The 21,744-nt window shown below is 41.8% G+C and overlaps 1 protein-coding gene across 1 annotated transcript in view; it reads left to right on the forward strand.

Annotated features, from left to right (window-relative positions):
• The window catches only part of DHX35 (DEAH (Asp-Glu-Ala-His) box polypeptide 35), a gene marked incomplete at its 5' end in the record, with an annotated part of 28,343 nt that extends 11,889 nt beyond the window's left edge, over positions 1–16,454 (forward strand). The window contains 10 exons of the mRNA XM_010154155.1: positions 1,672–1,796; positions 2,576–2,630; positions 7,525–7,620; positions 7,975–8,069; positions 8,666–8,743; positions 9,881–10,010; positions 10,677–10,758; positions 11,302–11,373; positions 13,625–13,736; positions 16,198–16,454. Coding sequence (XP_010152457.1) covers positions 1,672–1,796; positions 2,576–2,630; positions 7,525–7,620; positions 7,975–8,069; positions 8,666–8,743; positions 9,881–10,010; positions 10,677–10,758; positions 11,302–11,373; positions 13,625–13,736; positions 16,198–16,242 — 890 coding nt within the window. The remainder of the gene's footprint in view (positions 1–1,671; positions 1,797–2,575; positions 2,631–7,524; positions 7,621–7,974; positions 8,070–8,665; positions 8,744–9,880; positions 10,011–10,676; positions 10,759–11,301; positions 11,374–13,624; positions 13,737–16,197) is intronic.
• Positions 16,455–21,744: the final 5,290 nt, after the last annotated feature.

Genomic DNA, 21,744 nt, shown 5'->3' on the forward strand with positions numbered 1-21,744 from the left:
AAACTTGCTGGTGTGACTTCCCTTTGGTTTTACAGTGGTTTTAGTGTTAGGTTATGGAGAGCAAAACTGTTTTTCTTTCAGTGAGAGACAGAAATTTCCCCTTGTTATTCCACTGGCTTATTCAGAAATACATTGTTCACACGTGCTAAGCATTGGAAACAATGCTTTTAGGAATTGTAAAGACAAACTGGGCTATGAGATTGTCAGCAATTGCAAATATGTAATGTTAATGCAGCTGGTAGAGTGGCGAGTCTACTAAGAAGTTTATATTTTATTGATTTTGATTTCTGAGCAGTTGCTTCAATTTATAATACTCACCTATGATGCTTTCTTCTGTGACTAAAGTCTCCCTTAGGCTGTGCGTCTAACAAAGGACTCTGGAAATCCTTTAGAAAACTGAGGGGAAACTTCTTCATGTGGCCTCTTTTTTCACAGGAATAGGTGCCAACCCTAAATGCATCTCATCAGTCAATGATCCTGGCACTGTACAAAACTTACCATTACAAATAAATCTGTTGGCCACCTAGCAGTGTTCAGAAAGCTGCAGGCTAACTGTCCTGGGTATCAGCTGTTTAATGAGAAGAGGCCTTGCAGTTTAGCACTGCCATTGCTTATGTGCCTCAGGTTCCCTCCAGTTTTACTGGAGCGTTGAGACTTGGAGAGGTCAAGCGTGTCTTTTAAAAATGTGTGTGTGCTTGCCAGCAGTTGCCAAGTTAAACAAAGACCTGATTTATTCTTTAAAATTTGTGTCCAAAGAAGGTCTGCTACATAATATACTAAGCTTACCCAGCTTCTGAAGTATTTTACTGAAGAAGCCATGACCACACTGAAGTTATTTTTGTGTGTCCAAGAGCTGGTCAAATGGGTCTTGAAGGAACATTTTGAAGTCCCTTTAAAGTGTACTGAAGGGACAAAAGTAGAGAAAAGGTACGCTGTCTTTAGTGAAGGTCTGAGATAAAATCAAGAAGTAGGTTCTGTGTAGAAATTCAAATAATTGAGGTAAAAATAATAATTTCTTGTCTTGATATGGAGTTTTAGATCCACATGGGGGAGGTATGTGTGTATCTTTGTTGCACAAGGGTTGGTTATTGGATAGTACAGGAATTTTGACCTTACATAAAGTATTTTTCTAGACTTAGACTTTATAGTGAATGTGCTTTATAAAAGGCATTGCCAAATTAATTGGTTTTTTTCAATCTTTTCTCATTATTTGAAATAGGCTTTTTAAAACCACATTTTGTTTGAATATTTGCTAAAAATAGTATTCTTACACTGAAAGCATGCTGGTTTTGAACTCTTCCTTCTGCCTTCTTTAAAAAAATATGCCTTTTTGTTTTGTTGCGGACTGCCTTTTATTTTTTAATTAGAAATATTAAACAGAAGTAAAGCATTTCCACATTTCTGTGAAGAACATGTATCACTTCATATTGAAATGTGGGTGGGTCAACTACAGAGTCAGTTATGTAGCCAAAACCATTGCCTCTTCTATTTAAATGAAAGTATCTTTAAATACAGTAATTGAAGAAAGATCACCTTTGAGTTAGAGTTCTTCTGACACCTGTTAAGTATTTGTACTCGATAATTTTGAGTTATGTACGATTCTGTCATGTTGGCTGCAGGCAGTAGGGGTTGAAACTCAGTCCCAAATTGCTTTGTTTTCTCCCGCACCAGAGGAGGACTTTGAGAAGTTGCCCAAGTCCACTGTTCCGGAGATGCAGCGCAGTAACCTCGCTCCTGTCATCTTGCAGCTGAAGGCTTTGGGAATTGACAATGTGCTCAGGTTCCCCTTTCTGTCGGTGAGTCCTGGGCTGCGAAGTCTGTCGTCTTCTTTTAGTGTGAGGGAAGATTTCTAGATGACTTGTTGGTACCCCACAGAACCAGTAACCGTTGCCCTGTGGATTTGGAAAGCGTGCCTCAGTGCCCAGTATCAGCCAGCAAAGTGTGGTTTTGGGAATCAGGTAGAGCAAGTAATGTGTGTGACAACTTAGAAACAGTGACTGCTTGGATTCTAGAGTTTGCTGATAGAAGTGTTGCAAAGTCAAGAAAGCCCTAGAAAGACAGACTGAGATTCTGCCAAACTCTAGCTGTAGACCCTTTGCACCGAATTTATGAAGAAAAAGGGAAAAAACCCAAACCAAGCCATTCCTGTCTACAGAACTAAACCTATGCTTGTTTTTGTTAAGAGGAGCAGTACCAGGTTTTTTATTTCCTCTCTGTCAATTTTCTAGCTACTTCTGTATTGATGTGAAGAACTAATATGGTAGGATTAAAAGAGAAATTGAAGAAGTCAATGTTCTGATCACCTCTGGCATCACTGTTGGCAAAGCAAGTGTGCTCAGGTCTTGAGAGCATCGTAGTACTGGTGCTGGGCCCATTGAAATGGTTTTGACTTGCAGCACTGGTGGTCAGTGCAAGGATGGTAGGAAGAGTCTGAGAGCTCTTTCTTCACTTTTCATAAGTAAAAAGGGAGATAGTTAGAGCCTAAGGATTTTGCGGTAGAGGATGATGTAAGAATTTTTGTAACAACTCGTGTGTTCTATGATAACTTTAAACAGCACGTATTTTTTCTTCACAGCCACCTCCTGCCCAGTCCATGGTGCAAGCTTTAGAATTGCTGTATGCGTTAGGAGGTGAGAACGTCGCACTTTGCTTTATTTATAGTTATGTTACAGGAGCTGCGAAAACCATTACTGATTTGGATTTGGTGATTAGATGGTCATTAATTAAACTTGCATTGGAGAACTGTGCTTAGAGCAGATGCAGCCTTGACTGGGGAAGCTTTTTGTTGGCATGTTTTAAAGTGCACCTCAGTCTCCTCTGAATTTACTGTCTTTCCCTCTGGTTATTTCAGTAAGGTAAGCAAGCGCAGTGCAGCAGTAACTTTCTGGGAGGAACTGGAAATCTATTGCATAGCGTATAAACTAGAATTTAACTGTTTAGATTGGGCAAATGTGTATTGCATAGCTATCTTCCGTGTATTTCCTTGCACCTTCGTGGGAGGAACCAGCTATTCGTCCTTACTGGGAACAGGGCTCTGAGCTGATGAGGGCGTTGGCTTGATTCTCTCAGGCAGGTCCCCTGTGTTTCTTGAGTCCTTACAGAGTGGTAGAAAGATACAAACAGAGTTCTGCCAATAATTTGGTCAATACATGAGTTAGACACAAAATTTACCTGCATCCAATTAGGTAAGTTATTAGATAATCAAGCTCTTAGTGTGGTGATATTTCATTTTATGTTATGGTGCCAGTGATGGAAACACGCAGCACTGGCTATAAACAAAAAAGGTTGAAGGTAAAGGTTTGACATCTCTTTCACAGTCAGACTGATCGTAATAACCTAGAATTTAACAAACAATGTAATTGCTACTTTGTTTATTCGTTGCTCAGACTTTAAAAAGCTGATTGTATCTTTTGTCAAGTTTTCTGTTAGCGTGTTACATTCGTGATGTTGATGTGTGTGCAAGAACGCTGCCTAAATATTGTAAGTTAAATCTGATCCTTCAGTTGGGGAGAGGCCAGGCTCTGGGCACGAGGATTAAACCCAAGAGAGCGTGCTTCCCAGTGGCTTAGCAAAGCAGGTGTCACGTGTTACTTTTCAGACCTTCTTGTTTGAAGGGTATGACTGACAAAAGTTATTAAGAGCTAATCTCATTATAACTTTAAAAGTGAGTGCTAGTCTTTGTCCCTGCTCTGAATGTTGTATGGCTGTAAGACTGCACTGTCGGTAGCCTGGTGCTACTGATGGTAGTGGTGCTGGTCCTGCAGGTGAAACTGCCCTGATTCTGTTAGCTGTGAATACATGATGCAACCACTAAAGAAAGGTCCTGATCATTCCTAAAGGCAGTATGTTTCCTCCTGGATGAATTGGAACTACGTTTCTCACACTCAGTGCCTGTGTTTCAGGGATCAGCCTGTTTGCTTTCCGTGCTTCTGAATGCACAGGAGCTCATCTGCCTGCAACTTGCAGTGGCTCTGCTTTTAGTATTGAACTTTCTGCTTATGGGCAAATGGGCAGATGCATAGTAACTTCTAGTTAAGAAAAAGTGAGTTTAACAGACCCTGAGAGCATAAATCGAAGTATTTTCTACTATTTAGCTACTTGATAGGATTATTTTTTTAATTATGTTCTCTGAGTTACTAATCACAGCTTGTTCTCAAATTCAGTGCAGAGTCTGAATGATGTCCTTAGTCATATGATTTAGGCAGTCCTGCAAGGAGCAGGATCCTCATGGGTCCCTTCCAATCTGAGAGATGCTGATTCTGTGGTTCTAGATGTGTTCATTTTGGTTGTATCCATTATCCCACTGTTGGATACCTGTAACACTCCAATCACACTGTAGTAATATTTTTATACACAGCTTTCAGTTCCTTTTTGTTGTGGTGAGTGGAATGTATGCTGTCTGATTTTGTTTATAGGAAGAATTGTTATATTGTTGGCTTTTTTGACAGCTGTTTAATCTTTTTGAATGCAACAAACTTAAAACAAACTTCAGACAAGAACAAGTAATCAAAATGAAACTCTGTTTGACTTTAGCTCAGTGTTTGTAGTTAATTCAAAGCTAACAATATTTGCTCCATAGTGTAAACACAAGGAAAAGGGGAGTGTAAAGGAGCTGGTGTAAGTTTTGCAACCTTCCAGAGGTTCGTGGCTGTTTTTACATCGCTTGCAAATGCTGAGTTGTAACTTGTGGCAGCCTGCTCTCTCCTTATTCTCATGAAGCTGGAACTCTCTGCTTGGCCGTGAATTTTCTCCGTGCTGATTCAGTTCCACCTTGCAAAGTAGGGTTTCACTGGAGGCACTTCTTTTCCTGGCAACCATTTCACGCTTGGAACAAGGACCTTCACAGGGGCTCAGAAGTGTGTTGCAAGGATGAGTTCACAGCCAAAACCTCCTTAGGGAAATCGAGAGGAAAGGTCAATAAACTCCCCAATTAGCTGTTTGATGTTTTGGCAGAAGTGTTACGCTCGTGATAGCTTCACAGGAACATACAGAGCTGTTACTCTCTTGGCTGCCCAAGTTTCGAAGGAAAGCAGAGAAGTGCTGATGTTGGTGTTTGAGATGGAAAGAAATGTGTGCGTGCGCGTGTGATGCACGGATTTGCTCACCAATTTTTGCTGAAGTTTAAGGTTTTAGGTGGTTTAGTATGGAGATTTTTATATGAGTTAGAGGTGAAGCTGCCCAAGAGTTTGCAGGTGCAGTAAGGATTAAATTGCTCCTATGCAAGTATGAACATGTATGTCATCATTTGCATTGTAATGGCATGCAGATGTGCAGTGTGGGGTCAGGACCCTACTTGTGCCAACGCGCTGCCAAGAGAGAAACTTGTGTGGAGCAGATGCTCTTACGGCTGAGATAGTTCTGTTGAATAAACACATCGCTGCTTTTAGCCTGATTATTTTTACAGTGATGCAAACTGATTGCATCAGGAGCATCTCTTCTCAGCCTTTTCCTTTGATGCCCCTTTGAAAGTCTGAGTTGTCAGCTGGAGTTTATTGGTTTTAAGCATAATTTAGGAGGTTAATAAGCAGGTTAAAAGTGGCTTTATTTCAGACCCAAGAATTTGCTGGAGATCTGTTTGTAAGTTGTCACCTGTCAGAAACAACCACTCTACCTAAATTTAAAACAGTGTTTTAATCCCTCAGCTGTCACATATTCGTGGTTGTTCCTTGGCACTTTTTAGTGACACAGTTCTTGAGTAATTTCTCCTGAGTGTGTTCAATAAAAATCTTTGCAGTATCTTTTTATACGTGGAGCTGAAGATCTCCAATTTCCTACAGTTTCACAAATATGTGTGTGTGTGTGTGTGTATACATATATGGATACACTGGCTGCTTCCCAGATTATTTCAAGGGAACTTTTACCTCTTTCCAAACTCGTATCCATTGCAGGCCTTTGGTGTATCTTCAGACTTGCTGCTACAAAGACATGTGTGCACAAGCTATGTATATCCATGCAAAATTGCACTGAGATTTGTAGAATTCGGCAGGAGCCAAAGGATTTTGGTTTGATGTACCTATAGAAAGTTAAAAAGATGACAATTTCTGCTTTTTCCTACTTAGGAACCCGGTTATTGTTTGTCTTTCATCTCCAGAAAGATTCTAAGCTATTAATTGTGGTAGCACTTAAACTTCTCATACTGTGGTAGTCAAACAAAAGCTGTCGTACCTTAATTTCAGCAGTTTCTGTGACTTTGTGTTAAATATGTTACTTTATCATTTCACATAAGCTGCCTTTTGTACTTGTTTCTGAGAAAAACGCATTGACATGATGTGAAATGCCCATTAGGTTTGTTGGACCGTGTAGGCGTGTGGTGAGTGAATTACTACATTGTCATAAGTAGTGAGTTGATAGTATATCAAACGATAAAGGAAAGTAAACACTTGTTATAGAGGTATCTGTGAGTTCAGATATGCTGACATGAGTTATAAGAGATCTCCTTCCTTGACTTGATTTGTGGTTTTGGTTTTCTCTGTGAAATAGAGCTGAAGTACAACTGTGGGGTTTTGCCACCACACAGTTTGATAAATAATATGTCAATAATAATATAGTGTGTAGGCCACAGTTGTGTTTCCTCAGTCTGCTCTGCTGTGTTTATTTATGCAATCTGCAGTGCCCCAAAGTCCTATTATTGGGCTCCTGTTAGTCCCTTCTTGTGTAGCTTTTCACCTGTGCTCTGCCTCCTTGTATCTCATACTACCTGTAGTTTTCTCTTTCACTTCTCACTCTTTGCTGCCTTTCTTAGTGAGCTCTTTTCTTCTTATTGTTTCCTGTGTCTGTATTCTTTTTGTTAATTCTATTTCCCTTGTTCTCTTGCAAAGGAGGAGATGTTCTTCCATTTAAATTGTTCCCTGAAATTTCAGCATAGTGCTTTGCATTGGAGCATGACCCCGTGGTTCACATGAGTGAACCTTCCTCAGGTGTTTGACTGTTGAAAGCCATAATACTACCGTGGTAAACATGCACGGTTGCTCTGTGGTAACTGGGGGTCAGAAAACAAGTGGTCATTCCTCTGTCCTGTACCATCTCCAGTAAAAAGGTTACAGTTGGAACGTGGCTCTCAGTTCAGTTACTGATGCATGAGGCAGACTAAACTGTAGAGAATCTCTACCAGCCATACATCTCTAGGTTAGATTATTAGTTAAATTATTAGTGAATCACTTTTCTATGTCACCTAAGCAGATGTGACTCAGAAAAATGACGCCCTACCCCCCTCAGTAGTGCTTCCTGTTTCTACAGGCCTTTGCAATGACTTTGACTGCAGGTTTTCTAAGTGACTGGCAGTAGCAATGTAGCTTTGTCATAATGAAGAAACTTGTGTGTTCAAGTATGTTTAAAAAATAAACCAGTGACCCATAGGAGAGTAAATGGGTATTAAGGGATGCTTTTACATACCTTCAGAAATTCAGAGGTGCATTTGCTATATTTTAGCTCTTAATTCTGCTCTTTAATAGACATGAAATTCCTAAAGGTGACTTTCTGTTCTACTTTGCCTGTATCACAGCTACATTTATTAACATGCTGTAGGTTTGGATATGCACTGCCGTTTGACAGAGCCTCTTGGAATGAGAATAGCTGAGTTTCCTTTGAATCCTATGTTTGCAAAGATGCTTCTGGAATCAGGTAGGAGAAAACCAATCAGATTTATTTTGCATTCATTTGTTGAGAAGAGGATATCTCCCTAGCGATTATAGTGTAGTATTAGACATTTGGTCAACTTGAAACAAACTGCTTCATTTTGGTGTGGTGTTTAGTGAAAAGATTTGGTTAAATTCCTGGACCTCTCAAATAAAAAGTCTAACACATTTGTTTTAAGTTTTGTGTTAAAACGTTCACTGTTATACTCAGATTCAGAGTATTGGGTATTTTGGTTTCGTGTGCTAAAAATATATTCTGCTTCTTTTCCTCTTTATTCTCTATGGGGATAAGTTGAGTGGAAGAGAATTTGTTTACTGAATTTTTCTACTTACTCCTCAGGAAATTTTGGCTGTTCCCAGGAGATTTTGACGATTGCTGCCATGATGCAGATTCAAAACATCTTTTTGATCCCTCCAAATCAAAAAGCTCAGGCTGTAAGTTCAATCGGGTCTCATTTTCTTTTTGTTAGTTCCACATTTATGGATTTCTGCTAAGTGTTTTGTTGACATCCATTTCAGTCTGAGAGTTTGTATGAAATTGAAGCAAGGTCTTGAACTGTACCTAGTGCTTATATAGGTAAAATGAGAAACTGAGTAACAGTGGGAACCTTGGACTCCTTTACTTGTGTTAAAAACCTCTTTCTGAGAATGAGAAACATGCAAGGTTACAAAACCAGCACTGGTCAGCGTGAGGGTTTCTGGGGGTAGGGAGGACCCAAAAAACCCCCAACCCCAAACAGCACTTTCTTTCAAGAGGAACAAAAAATAAAGTATTAAGATGTAGGGAATTCTTAATCGGTAGCAGGAGCCTCTCTTGGATTTGGGGAGTTCATTTTCCATTCATCATTCTAACTTAAGTTTCAAAAGTGCTTGTGAATGTAGGTGGGCTAGTAAAATATTGCTGTTTCTTGGAGGGACTACCCTATATGGTGGGAGTCACACGAAATACAGAGGTGATGGGAACTGAGCATATTGGATGTGATTTTTTTTCAAAAATCAATTTGTCTATAAAAATATTTCTTCTTCTTCAGGCCAGGCAACACAGAAAGTTTGCTGTGGAAGAAGGTGACCATCTCACTATGCTTAATGTTTATGAAGCCTTTGTCAAAGTAAGTCAGTTCAAGTGTATACATGTACAGGAACGGGAAGAACTTGAGGCCCTCAGTTCTCATTCTGAAAGCTCTGGATATAGCATCTTCAAAGCTGAAGACTTACCAAGTCTATTAAGTGATAATTGTGCTTTAAAAGACATTCTGGTCATATTTTACCCCAGACCTTCTGTAGTTGTTCTGAACAGTGAATAGAAATAACGTGGTTTATGTATGGCATGAAAGTCTCAGGGCAGACAACTATTTTCAAGGAGACTGGGATTTTTGAAAGGGCCTAGGGAAAACAAGTATCCAAACTCCAAATGAAATTTATATTCTCCCATCTTCTTTATCTGTATCTGAGTTTTACTGATTATAAACTGCATCTAAATCTGGCAGTCTTTTAAAAAACCAAAAAAGCCTCATTGATATTCATACCCTCTCTTTCACTGACCTTATGTATTTACCCCAAGGTTTAACACCAATCTTAATACTTCTCTGTAAGCTGAGGTTTGACTTAATGGTTTTGAAGTGCTGTACCTATTTGGGAGAAGTATATTTTGCTGGTATAAAGCACTTCTCTTGAAGCAGTTTAACCACTCAAGTGTTTAAATACCACATCTCCCATCTCCCCAGCCCCAAAGCAATCAGTCAGACACCAACTGAGATTTTGCCCTTTAAACTTTGTGTCTGTGTAATTCTCTTAGAAACTGCCAAATGCAGAAGCACTTGGAATGAGTGCTGGCTTCTGGAGAAGTAGCTCTTTGCATAGAGAAGACCAAGGAAAACAGTGTACAGAAAAGGCTGCTCACGTTTTGAGACTGAAAGCAGACTAGTTTGACATGATGTATTTGTGTGTGAGAGTGGAACGACTGCTGTTCTTTCACCACTTCTGAAGAAATGAAGCACATCTGTTTGAAAATACCCCATGGCATTTGTTCTGCTACTATTTAGTTGTTTGAAACATGTTTTGTAGTTATTGGCACTACGTACCCTTGTCAGTTGCTAGGTAAATAGGTAATTTTCAGGGAAACAGGCAATAAATATGTTGTAGGAGACAGAACAAAACCAGAACAAGGCTGTGATCCACAAGAGACCGGGTTTTGTTTTGCTGATGGTATCTCATTTTAATTTTTTTCTATTCTTCTCACTGTACAGCACAGCAAGAGCTCTCAGTGGTGTCAGGAACACTTTCTGAACTACAAAGGGCTTGTTAGAGCTTCTGTTGTAAGAGAGCAGCTGAAAAAGCTTCTCGTCCGCTTTAAAGTGCCGAAGAAGTCCAGTGAAGGTGAACATTTCTTTTAGCCTGTTCTCCAGTACATATTAAAGGTAGTCTCCAAGCTGTCAGTCTGCTTCCTGCTTTTCTCGTAACCTTTGAAGTATTTTCTCCCTGCCCTAAAAATGACCATAATTAAAACCAGACCTTATTCGTAAAAATGCCTGCAGAAGAGCATTTTAGCCCCTTTTTACAATTAACGTTTAGTCCGTTCTTCATTAGTGAAGTCTTTCAGCAGTTAGAATCTCTGGATTGCTGGTTATGTATTTAATGGGCAGGTTAGCAGAAGAGTCATGACTAAATCACCCCGTTCCCTCTTTTGGCTTTTCCAAAATCCAGTTTTCTAGTGTGTTCACAATGATGGATAATGACTGGTTCTCAGCACTTGTCTCTGACTGCTCTGAAAAATCAGGCTTCAGTGCTTAGCGGTCGCACAGGTTGCTCCAAGGACTGTGAAGCTGTCTTCATGAAGATTCCAGCAGCAACAGCAGTTTTTTATGTAGTAATTTTGATTTGCTGTGAAATTGAAGTCAAAAAGATTGCAGGGTTGGTCTGCCTTCAAGCCTTTGCTTTCGAAGCCTGATGCACTGTGAAAAGTTGTTTGAGATGATTGAGTGGTATTTTAGGGATTTTTGCCATTCCACTGACTCATTTTATGGAAAAATTCTTCTTTTTCAGGTGATCCAGATCCCGTTTTGAGGTGCATAGTTTCTGGATTCTTTGCTAATGCAGCTAAATTCCACTCTACTGGAGCTTACAGGTAAATATATGTTGTTTTATTACAACGGCTGCTTAGCTTAAAAGCTCCTTTGACTGCATAAATATAAGTACAATCAACAGATTCTCCTTTAGGTGTGTGCAATAAGAAACGCATGGCAATTAATTTACTAATTATTTGAAGTTTTGTATTTCCAAACTGCTTCAATGTTTTTCTCTTCTCTTTGGGAAATATAAATAATTAAAGTTACTGCTACTGGGAAGCTGGTGCTAACAGTAATTGACTTGTGTTCATATAAGCAAGTACAGTGTCTGTGTTGTAGCACTCCTGGTGCACTGAACAAAAACCTGAAATGCTATTTTTTTTCATATAATGTAGATAGAAATCTTTTAGGACATTAAGCTATCAACTGTTCCTTTGGCTGGGATTTAAGCCTGGTTACATCTGTTTGTTAAAGGTGAATGTTTTTCATTTGCTCCAGCTCTTTGATTGTTGCTTTTTACTAACATTCTTACCGGGGATGAAAGGAACCAAATGTTAAACAATAAATAGATGCACAGTCTGAAATAGTCTCTTGCTTTCAAGGACTATCCGTGATGACCATGAACTTCATATCCACCCCACTTCGGTGCTGTATGCAGAGAAGCCTCCACGCTGGTAAGTTAAAGCTGCTTTCACCTGTTTTGTGATCTTCAGAAGATATTCTCAGTGTCTGGACCTTGTTGTGCCTGACTTTTCTCCATCAGTGAGGTATAGACGTAGAAGGTCATAGTTCCCACAGCAAGAATTCAATTGGTTGTAGGCCATATCTAAATAAATCAGGGAAGTAGTAATGTTTAACTGTCAAAAAACCCTGCAGATGTTGGAAAGCGGAGTCAGGCGACCCTTTTCTAACGGGCACCATATCTTGCACTGTAAATTGCTCTACAGTCTCTGTACCTTGGTAGAACTAGGGTTAATTTACTTTAAGCCTACTAAGGAAATGTCCTGTCAAATAGGTGCTGCAGTAATTACAAAAGTCTTGCTAGGAGAGGGCATACACGTCAAAGGCAGGATGCAAAAGTTATGGCTGTCTAGCAGGTTGGGGAAAGAAATGGTTGTACTTTTGTATTAGCTGGGATATTACAATTGCATTTGTATCAAAGATGCTGAGATAACAAAGGGAAGTGTGTTTCTAACTATCAGGTCAGCATGATCAACCTGAAGCGTTTGGACTCTGGTCCTTTGTTGCTGAGAATTTGAAGAATAAACTTGGCCGGTGTCCTCTGTTATCTTTTGAATTTGGGCTCCTACACCTGGGGTGTAGGGTTTGCAGAACTGTAGCTGATTGGAACGCAGCCATCGATTATATTGGCTCACAAAATAAAAATGAGTCCAGCTCGCTTGGTCTTAACTGTACCTGTTCTTCAGGACTGAGTTGAGCAGAGTGTAGCTAAAGGAATTTTTGCTGCTGCCTGATTCACTGCTATTAAAAATAAAACACACTTCGTTTGACATAGTAAAAAGAATACTTTGCAGATACACTTCTGACATTTTCTAGCTTCAGGCAACATGCTGAAAGAGGTTGGGTTACAGGAGAGGGACAGACAGTAAGAAGAAATTAATCTGGAAAGAAAGTCTAGTGATAGGAGAGTACTGGAAGAATTCTTTGCTCCAGCACACACCTCCACAGGGCTCAGATTTTAGATGATGAGCCCTCAGTGTGCCACGTCCATCCCATCCTTGGGCATTTCCAGGCATACAGAAAAACAGAACTGTAGACAGCTGGAAGTCTTAACGGGCAAAACCTGACTGCTCTTTGCTTCTCAGCCTCTTTGCTGTTGGTGGCAGCAGTATTGCTGGAGTTCTTGGGTGCACTAATTCTGGGCTTAAATCTCTTCCTGGACCCCTGTGTTGCAGAACAGGCACAGAGCTGTCTTCCAAGGCCACGAGGTATTGCCACTGCCAGCCGGAAGATGCTGCTGGCTCATGACATCCTGTAAGACAGGAGTTTACCTTACTCAGCAGCCCTAGTTTCAGTGCTACTGCTGCCTGGGAACCCATCCTAGAGAGGGCTTCAATTCTCTGTTACAGCAGGTCTATATAAAATGTGTTCTCCTTCTTGTTTGTTTTCCTCAGATTTCTCTTCAGGTGCATTAGTTGATATGTCTCGGAACGCACTTGGCAGGGAAGAGAATTTTGAACTCCTTCCTCTTTGCTTTTGAGAGCAAAATACCAATTAATGAGCAACCACAAACCTGTGGGTTTGCAGCCCTACTGTGTATACAGGGCAGATAATGACTGACGGTTTTGGTGACTAACCCTCCAGCGCGTGGGTTTGCGCTTCCTCGGTAAAAATGGCTTTCCCTGCTGAAGGGTGACTTCAGAAATAGGTTGCCTGTGCTGGCAACCTCTTTATGGTGGCAGCAGGGATTGAGGCCACATGGTTGTTTGTTTCTAAATCTCTTAACAGGAGATGTTCTGGCAGTAGTTAAAGCTGACATCTTCCTCGAATCCTTATCTTGCTTCTCTGCAGACAGCACCAGTGATAGTCATGCTGTGATTTGTGCCCTACTTGTTATGGTCCTGGGTTTTGCTGCTTTTGACAACCTTCCTGATGATATCACAGAGTAACTAATACTCTTGTCTTCCAAATCATCTGCTATGAGTCCCCCTTGGCCCCAGTATAAAAAATAGTGGGTTTTTTATACGTTGCATTCATGTGTCCTTGTAATATGTGATGGTATTTTTAATGGCAATATAAAGGTTGTCTTAATGTAGGGTCCTGTGAACAAGAAGAGGGAAACGTAAAGACACTCTTGTCACTCTAAATACTATCTCTGACAGCATGTATGTGAAACTGAATACACTGTTAATTATCTCTCTCCCTCATTGCTTTATAGCAAACATTTTTTTTCCTTTCTTCTAGGGTAGTCTACAATGAAGTCATCCAGACTGCCAAATATTACATGAGAGACGTGACTGCCGTTGAATCTGCATGGCTCTTGGAACTGGCACCTCATTTTTACCAGCAAGGAACGGTACGGAATCGGCATAAAGGCCAAACGGTACCATTGCTGTATTAGCAGCTCTTGTATCTGAACTTTCTAAGTGTTTTGTTGTTGTCTATTTAATGGTACAAAAATTAATTGGGTTTTGTTCATTGTGGTGGTTTTAGTATAAGGAAAGAGGGTAATAAATAGATGCATGAAAGCTTCTTCCCTATTATCCAGCCAACAGTTGTGATCTCAGAGTCACAGAACAGCATATCACGCTGAAGCCTTCGACCATTCTACACTTGAACACAGGCACTTGGTAGCACTGCTCTCAGCAGCACTGTAGCTACGCAGTGGTCGTGCTTTGCACAATGATTTAAGAGGAGTCTTTGTATGCTTTGCAAATGTTTTTGCAACTCCCAAGCCTTTTTTTGAGCGTTATGTTAACAGCGAAAAAAACCCAGCTCTGATCTGTTCAAACTGGAAATGGCAAAGAACCACTGCTCTTTGTGCAAACCTTCACTGCAGATTCTGTTGTGAGAGACACACGTACCATTCCTTTACCAATATCTATTAATAGTTGTCACCATCCTTTATCAACTCCTGACTTACTCACTGGCCATTCTGAGAACTGGAGTGGTATTAAATATTATCTAAATGTTAGTTATGCTGCAGCTGTTGATACCACGTTGCATGTAAATACTTACCAAACTGATCTTGCCTGTGAATTTCCCATGGGATATTAATAACTATGGAGCTTTATATTGTATATTAGGGAAGTATTTCCAAAATACTGAAGGGGGAAAAAAAGCACTTGCATATCAGACCTATGCAAAACGATATCTGTTCGTGCATACAAGCAGCTGTGTTGCAAAAATGGCTGTTTCTCATTTGTACATCTGCTGTGCTATTTGACTTTTCTGAGAATCTGATGTTTGTTTTCTTCACTTCCTGGATTTTCTGGAAAAAGAAAAGCACTGTGGTGCACGGGGCACCTCAGGACATAGCTCTGTGGTTACAGTGTACAGCAGCATTGGCATCTGTCCATGTAATTGACTTGAGAGGGGTTTTTTATGTTGAGCTTAGATAATTCATCTCACTTACCCAGACACTTGCCATCTATAAATGTACTTACTAAGTAGCTGAGTATTTTCTGCCTCTTTTCTATGAGGCATGTGACAAAGGCAGTAACGACCCCCCGCGGGGTAGACCCTTGAGTCTTTAGCTGCTGTTAGACGTTCTGCAAGCAGGGTGTAAAAACGAGATGAGCCAATGTTCCAGTTGTATCAAGTCTGCTCCTGGAGTAATTAGTCCTTTTGACTCACGTATTTACATGTTGTAACATCCCATACGCAACATCCCACATGATATGACCTCTCCACGGGCTGAAGTTTGGGGTGAGGTTTTCCTTTAGGTAGGTGGTATTTGGGAATGTGGCTCGATGGCTTGTTCAGGCAAAGCTTGAATTGCTTTTTGTAAGTGAAGATAACTGGTCTTGAATTACGCTCCCTCCCTGACTGAGATAACATGTTTTTCAGGGTAGTGCTGCTACTGTTGTAGATATGCTGTGAAGTGACATCAGAACCTAATTTTTACTATGGTCATCTTTTTGATTTGATAGAGATAAACTCAGTTTGCAGTATGACCTATCCTAAACTGAGTGGAAGCTCTGGAGGATAGTGCTGGTTTTGAGGAAAATTATCTTTTCCAGTTTGGTCTGTTATCAGCCAAAGGCTTGGGTGTCTTTGATGTGCTCTGGAATTAGAAATACTCCTGTTGTGTAAAGCTTTGTACATGTAAATTTTGAATAAGCAAGCCACTGCACATCACACCAATTTATGCTAACTTGTAGACATTCAAACCCTTGGTCTCCTGAAAGATACATCTTTGTGCTAATAAGAGATTGCTGAAATATGAGAATTTGTATTCCTGTATCAAGTTAAAAACAAATTACAGCTGAATAGGATTCTGTGTTAAAAGGCCTTCTACAGCTTGATCAAGGTCTCAGTCCATTATGTCTCATTCCAAATTTTTCAGACATCTCTGATGTGCTCATTCCACGTTTTTGTAAGCCTTTTAGAGCAGAGAGGTTCAAAGGTCCAGTGCAACTACAGCTGCAGTGTTAATCCCTTAGTTAAAATCTTGTGCTTTGTGCACGTACTGAGAGCGTTTGTGCGGGTGTATTGTTGGGAGCACCTGCATCTTTCTGTGTGTTTTCACACGCTGGCAACTGGCTTCCAGTGGGAAATTGTTCCTAGGCTTGCAGTGAGTATGGAAGTACTAGAAGATGGTATTTTATACCATGCCAGAATATCACTTTGGGATAGGTGTGGTTTTTCAGTTTCATAGGTTTATTTTAACTATATCAGTATCAAGCTTTGGGGAAGGTCTTTGATATTTGTCTTAAGAATTTGTGTAATTTGGGACTAAAGACTGAAAGCATTGTAACTGACCATTTTTTCTAACTGTGGTGTATATGCTAAGCAGTTTCTCTTTTCTCTTTCAGCATCTTTCCTTGAAAGCAAAAAGGGTTAAAGTAGATGACCACTGATTTGACATGACTTGTGACATCAGCCGCAGAACCTACCAGTGATTTCAAGCTGGCCACAGTCCATCCAGCAGTCAGTTCGTTAGCAGTTTGATCTTACATCAACTTAAATGTTTAAATGCCTGCCAGGATCCGTAGGGGCTTGTGCATGACCAGTACACTGTAAACCTAGGTAGAGCTTGCGTTGTGGACATTTCATTCTTCACCTACTTGACCACTTAATCTGGGCATGTAGCTCCTTTTAAATAGGTAGAAAACCAATGTAAAAAGTAAGAGGACATACAGGACCACACAAAAAAGAAACCTTCAAGAAGGGAACAGATTTCCTGGAGTGGTACGGCTGCCTTATGAGAGTGGGGAATAGGGTACCCTGCCTCCTGTCACCTAGAGCACTGTGATTACTACCGGCCAAACTGAGACTGACTCCTGACCCAGGAGCTCAGGGCAATGAACTGACCCTTGAAGGGGCTGCCATGGAAACGCTGATTCCATGTTGGACCATCCCAAACTGGTGCAGCTTGTGCTCCCAAGCAGCAAGTCTCCTGCCTGAGGTCGAGCTGCCCCTGGCTCCCTGTGCTGTAACAGTCCTTCTGTAGGTAGTGCTGGATTAAAATGTCTCGTTCCCATTTGGGGAGGGGGAGGAAAAGTAGCTCAGTTAATTTTTTGCTCAGTCGGGGGACTACACACGTATGTTTGCAAACAATCAAATTCACAGATGGGGCTTTTTTTTTTTCCTAACAAAAGAAAAGTTGTTAACCTCTTGCTACTTGGAAATACCAGAAAACTTTAGCAGGGGTGTGTCATGGAACACTGCTTTTTAGTCTCTGTCATTCAGCAAAGATGAAAATGTTCTGTACTTTCCTATGAGGAATGCATTCCTTTATATTTCTTTAATTAAGAATCTGTTCTTTGCTGCTTGGGACTACTCCATGTTACTGTGAGAGAAGGATCCTCTGAACAGTTGCTGCTTTAGTCGGGACTCCATGGCTGCTTTTCAGTCAGGAACTGTACCTTTTTGGGTTTTAACGAGAGAGCTTGGATTACATGTATTTATTTTTTTCCAGCCCTATTAATATTTATTTTAGAAACACATTGTTTGAAAATCTTATTTTTATAAGGCAACGGATTGGATGAATGTGTTTCGGCATGTTGTAATTATGATTTTATTTTCTTTTTTTTAAAAAAAGGTATGTAAATAGGCAAAAATTTCTACACAGAACAAATGCCTTCCTTGTCACAGGACTGCCTTGAAATCTTTGAGAGCTTCTTTACCTTCTCCCTTCCAAGCACCTGCAGAGAGAACGTGTTCTGTCATGTGCAGTGTGCGGTTGACTCGGTGTCTACGTACTGACTGCCAGCACAAAAAGATGTACCAGTGTCCATGTATGGCACCAGCAGCATGACAAACTGTCACCTTCCCTGTTTTCCTGGTGAACCTCGCCTCTGTATTTCTCTCTCTCCCAGACTGGAAGCTCCTCAGGGCAGGGTCTGTCTTCTAGCCAGAGCTGAGAGCAGTGTTGGCACTTACTGAAAAGATTCAATTTGCAGGTTTGTTTTTTTTTTTTTTCTCTGAAATGATCAGAAAGAGCAGAATATGAAAACCTGTAAAACGTCCGTGTCTCGCTGTCCTCTGGAAATACTCATAAGAAAAATAAAACCATTGAATCAAGGAAGCTTGGGAATGTGTCACTTCAGCCCAAGGAGCGGGCGACTTCCCAGCGTACTGGGTGGCTGTACTATGCTGGTCTGAAGTGCGATGGGCTGTCAGTGGATGGCCACTTCGTTCACCCGCTCTGAGAATTTCGAGTGGTCCTGGAGAACTCTCCTCTCCAGATGAACATTTACTTGGCTGTGCAGCTGCATGATTTTATCTTGGAATGGTTGTGACTCCTGCTAGGTTAAGAATCCAGGGATGTGAAAGCTTTGTAATATGCTGCAAGCAATTGTGCTTTTGTAAGGATGAATGCAGTAGGTCTGTGTAAACAAAAACAGACATGGAGACTTGTCTTTTAGTAGTTTTACAAACTGTTGTGGTATGGCCTGAGGTGCAGAACAGGCAAACTTTATACTAGAGCTGCGGGCTAAGAGTCAGCGTTTTCAGCGTCCAGGTTACGGTTACCTTTAGGGGGAAAGCTCTGCGTTCATTCCAAGTGTGGACCCTTCGAAGTTGTTTGAAGACAGACCTGAAAATCTCTTTACTTTGTAAAATTTTGGCCTACAGCTCCCTGCCAGATTTGTGCATAGCATTATGCTTTAAATAACTTTGACTGAGGGGTTGGCTAGCTGGGCCTTGGTGTTGGCTCTCTGCTGCATCAACAGTCTGTGCTACTGTGGGGAGGCTAGAGTCGTGTGAAGGTGTTCGTAAAGGAGTTTTTGAGACAGCTTAAGGATTTTAAACTTGGCTTTTAGAGAATAAGGTTAAAATAGGAAGCTCTTGAATTAAAACACTGCTTGAAATAGAAGTAAAAGTCATGCCACCAGTGGCAAGGAAATTTTTTTTTTTAAGAAAAAAGTAAATTTACACTCCATGAATGTTAGATTACTATGGGGAAAGAAAAAAAAGGAAGCAAAAAAAAGCATCTGTGCTCCTGAAGTCCATCAGAAAGCACTCTGTGTTTCTGCTTGTGACTTTACTACTGACAGTTATAGAATAAGATGAAGCTAAATTGGAATAAAAATTCAGCTGGGAAAATATTAATTGAAATATATTTCTCATCTCTTAGATGAAAAATAATTCTGATAAACCGATGGGGAAACAGTCACAAGTCCCCTGGGTTAATCTGAAGAAAAAGAATTTCAGTCATTAAAAGGCTGAAATGAAAAAGGGAAATAAGGGAGAGGGTGATGGCATTTCTTCTCAGTGCTCTATGACAAAAATGCCCAGAGGGCAGGGTGTGTAGCTGGGCCATGCACAACTCCACAGGTACATCAGGGTACTGTGATGCCACTTATTTTTGAACTGGGTTCATTGTCTGTCTGCGTTACTATGAGCACGTTGTAGACCGGCATGGGGAAACAGTAGTCAGTCAGGTTACGTGCGTCTTCAACTCAAAAAAAGCCGTTTAGCGGAGTAGCTACCTGGAATGTGACTCTGGATGTGGTGGTTGAGACCTCTCCTGGCTGCGGGCGAGGGCCGACAGCGAGTCATTTCCCATGCCAGCTAATGGTGAAACAGGACAGATGCTGACCCGGGGGTGCTGGGGCGGCTCTTCTGCAGGAGGGGGACAGGGCTGTAAGGCGCTAGAAGCGTCGCGGTAATCCCGGCCGTGTGCTGCAGACGCCTCTCATTACGAGGGAGGGCTGGGATACTCCGCTGGGAGCTGCGGTTGTAGGGTGGGAAGAGCAGAGAGGGATCTGCAGGGAAGGTGCAAGTAAGAGCAGGGTTTCTTCACCGCCAGTTCCCGCCGTGGCTAACGGCTGAGCTGGGCTGGGTTGGTCCTCTGGCTGCTGCTGAGCCAGTGTGGCTGTGGAGCTGCTGGCGTGGGTGGTGGGAAACTGAACTTCCAGAGTCGGGATGAATTAGCTGAGCCAGTATTGCTGTGCTGTCCCCTTTGTGCGACTTGTGTCCTAAACGCCCTGAGCAGCACGCCGGGAGGTGAGGACGGGAATGCTCCTGAGGGGCCCACCAGCTGCAGGAGCCCAGGCAGGATGCCTTCAGCGCTGCGGGAGGCTGGGCTCAGCTGGAGGTGAAAACTGCCCGGACAACACAACATCTTTGGGTTTGAGAGATGGTTCTGTTGTGAAATGTCAGAATCTTTCCTTATGTTTCAGCTGCTTTCTTTACCAACAAAAATTGGCTGTATCTGTTTTCTTCCCACTAGCCCTTCAGACCCCCCTCAGTGGGGAGCAGCAGCATGCATCAATAACTCTTGTCATCCCCCCTGTTCTGGGAATCACAGAATCACAGGATGGTTTGGGGGGGAAGGGACCTCAAAGATCATCCAGTTCCACCCCCCCTGCCATGGTCAGGGACACCTTCCACTAGACCAGGTTGCTCCAAGCCTCATCCAGCCTGGCCTTGGAGACTTCCAGGGATGGGGCATCCACAGCTTCTCTGGGCAACGTATCCCAGTGCCTCCCCACCCTCTCTGGGAAGAACTTCTTCCTGATATCTAATCTAAACCTCCCTGCTTGCAATTTAAACCTGTTACCCCTTGTCCTGTCACTACAGACCCTTGTAAAAAGTCCCCCCCAGCTTCCTTGTAGCTTCTTCAGGTACTGGAAAGCTGCAATAAGGTCTCCTCGGAGCCTCCTCTTCTCCAGGCTGAACAAGCCCAACTCTCTCAGCCTTTCATCATAGCAGAGGGGCTCCAGCCCTCTGAGCATCTTTGTGGCCTCCTCTGGACTCGCTCCAAGTGGTCAATATCCTTCTGATGTTGTGGGCTCCACAGCTGGACGCAGCACTCCAGGTGGGGTCTCACAAAAGCAGTGAGGGAGGTGCCATTGGACCAGTTCATTGCTCTTGAGTGATTTCTTTGAAGGCCACTGGGAACCAGGGATTTTTACTGTAACTTCCTACCTGTGTTACTCTCCATCAAGTGGCCGTGGTAGCAACAATCGCTAAAGAGAGTAACAATGCAACTCAGCGTTTAAAGCTTCTCTGCTGAGACAGGTTGAGTTGTAACGTGAACACAAGTGGCATATGACAGAACTGCCCTTATATCCAGTGTCTGGTCTGTTCTCAGACCTGCGGAACTTTTGTCCTTGGGAGCCTGGATGGGGTTTTTCTTCTGTCAATCAATAACTTCATCTTTATAAGCTTTCTCAGAGATGTGTGTTTTGGGCTTAAAACTGCGTTTTGAGAAAGGTGCCGCTAGATGGCAGGCAGCAGTTTCAAGTAGTAACTTGGGCAACAAATGGACAACAGAAAAGTTTCTTATTCTTCAGTTTTAGCATTAACTCAGTTTAGTGGTAAGTGGGATGAGGAAGGGTAAAGGAAAAAGCTATCGGTGGCGGGGGGATAAAGCCAGTATTTGAAGTGCAGAAATTAGTCAGAGAGCCCAGATGCTGTGTGCCCCACTGGTTTAAAAACAAACAAAATGCCCCCCCAAAGCCCCAACCAATAATTTCTATAGCAGCTCTTTCAATCACACACTAAGTCCTCAAAATGGCACTTTTACTGTGGCTGGAGGCCTGGCAGAGTGCTGCCTGGGTGCGTGCTCATACTCTGAGGAGATGGACTGCATTTCCCACTGGCTTTTCTACTGCCCGTGTCCAGGTAAGCAACCATAGTTCAAATTAAAAGCTCGTTTTTTCACTTTTTTCATAACCACTTCCAGCTCCAGATCTGAGTGTTTCAATACGCTAATTTTTTCAGCCTTTCTAGGTAATAGAAATACTTTTTAAATGAGAAAATGAAGAGTTAGTAGAATCCTTCAAGTTCAGAATTTCAACACGTGGGCTCTTATATCTGCAGAGTTCCTCCTGTGGAATCAAAGCCTGAGGCTGGAGCAATGGGCTCCAGCTGTTCCCTGGAGGTTTACTGAATCCCAGAATGGTTTGGGT

Source organism: Eurypyga helias, unplaced genomic scaffold, assembly GCF_000690775.1.
Source record: "Eurypyga helias isolate BGI_N326 unplaced genomic scaffold, ASM69077v1 scaffold30556, whole genome shotgun sequence".
NCBI classification, from domain to species: Eukaryota; Metazoa; Chordata; class Aves; order Eurypygiformes; family Eurypygidae; genus Eurypyga; species Eurypyga helias.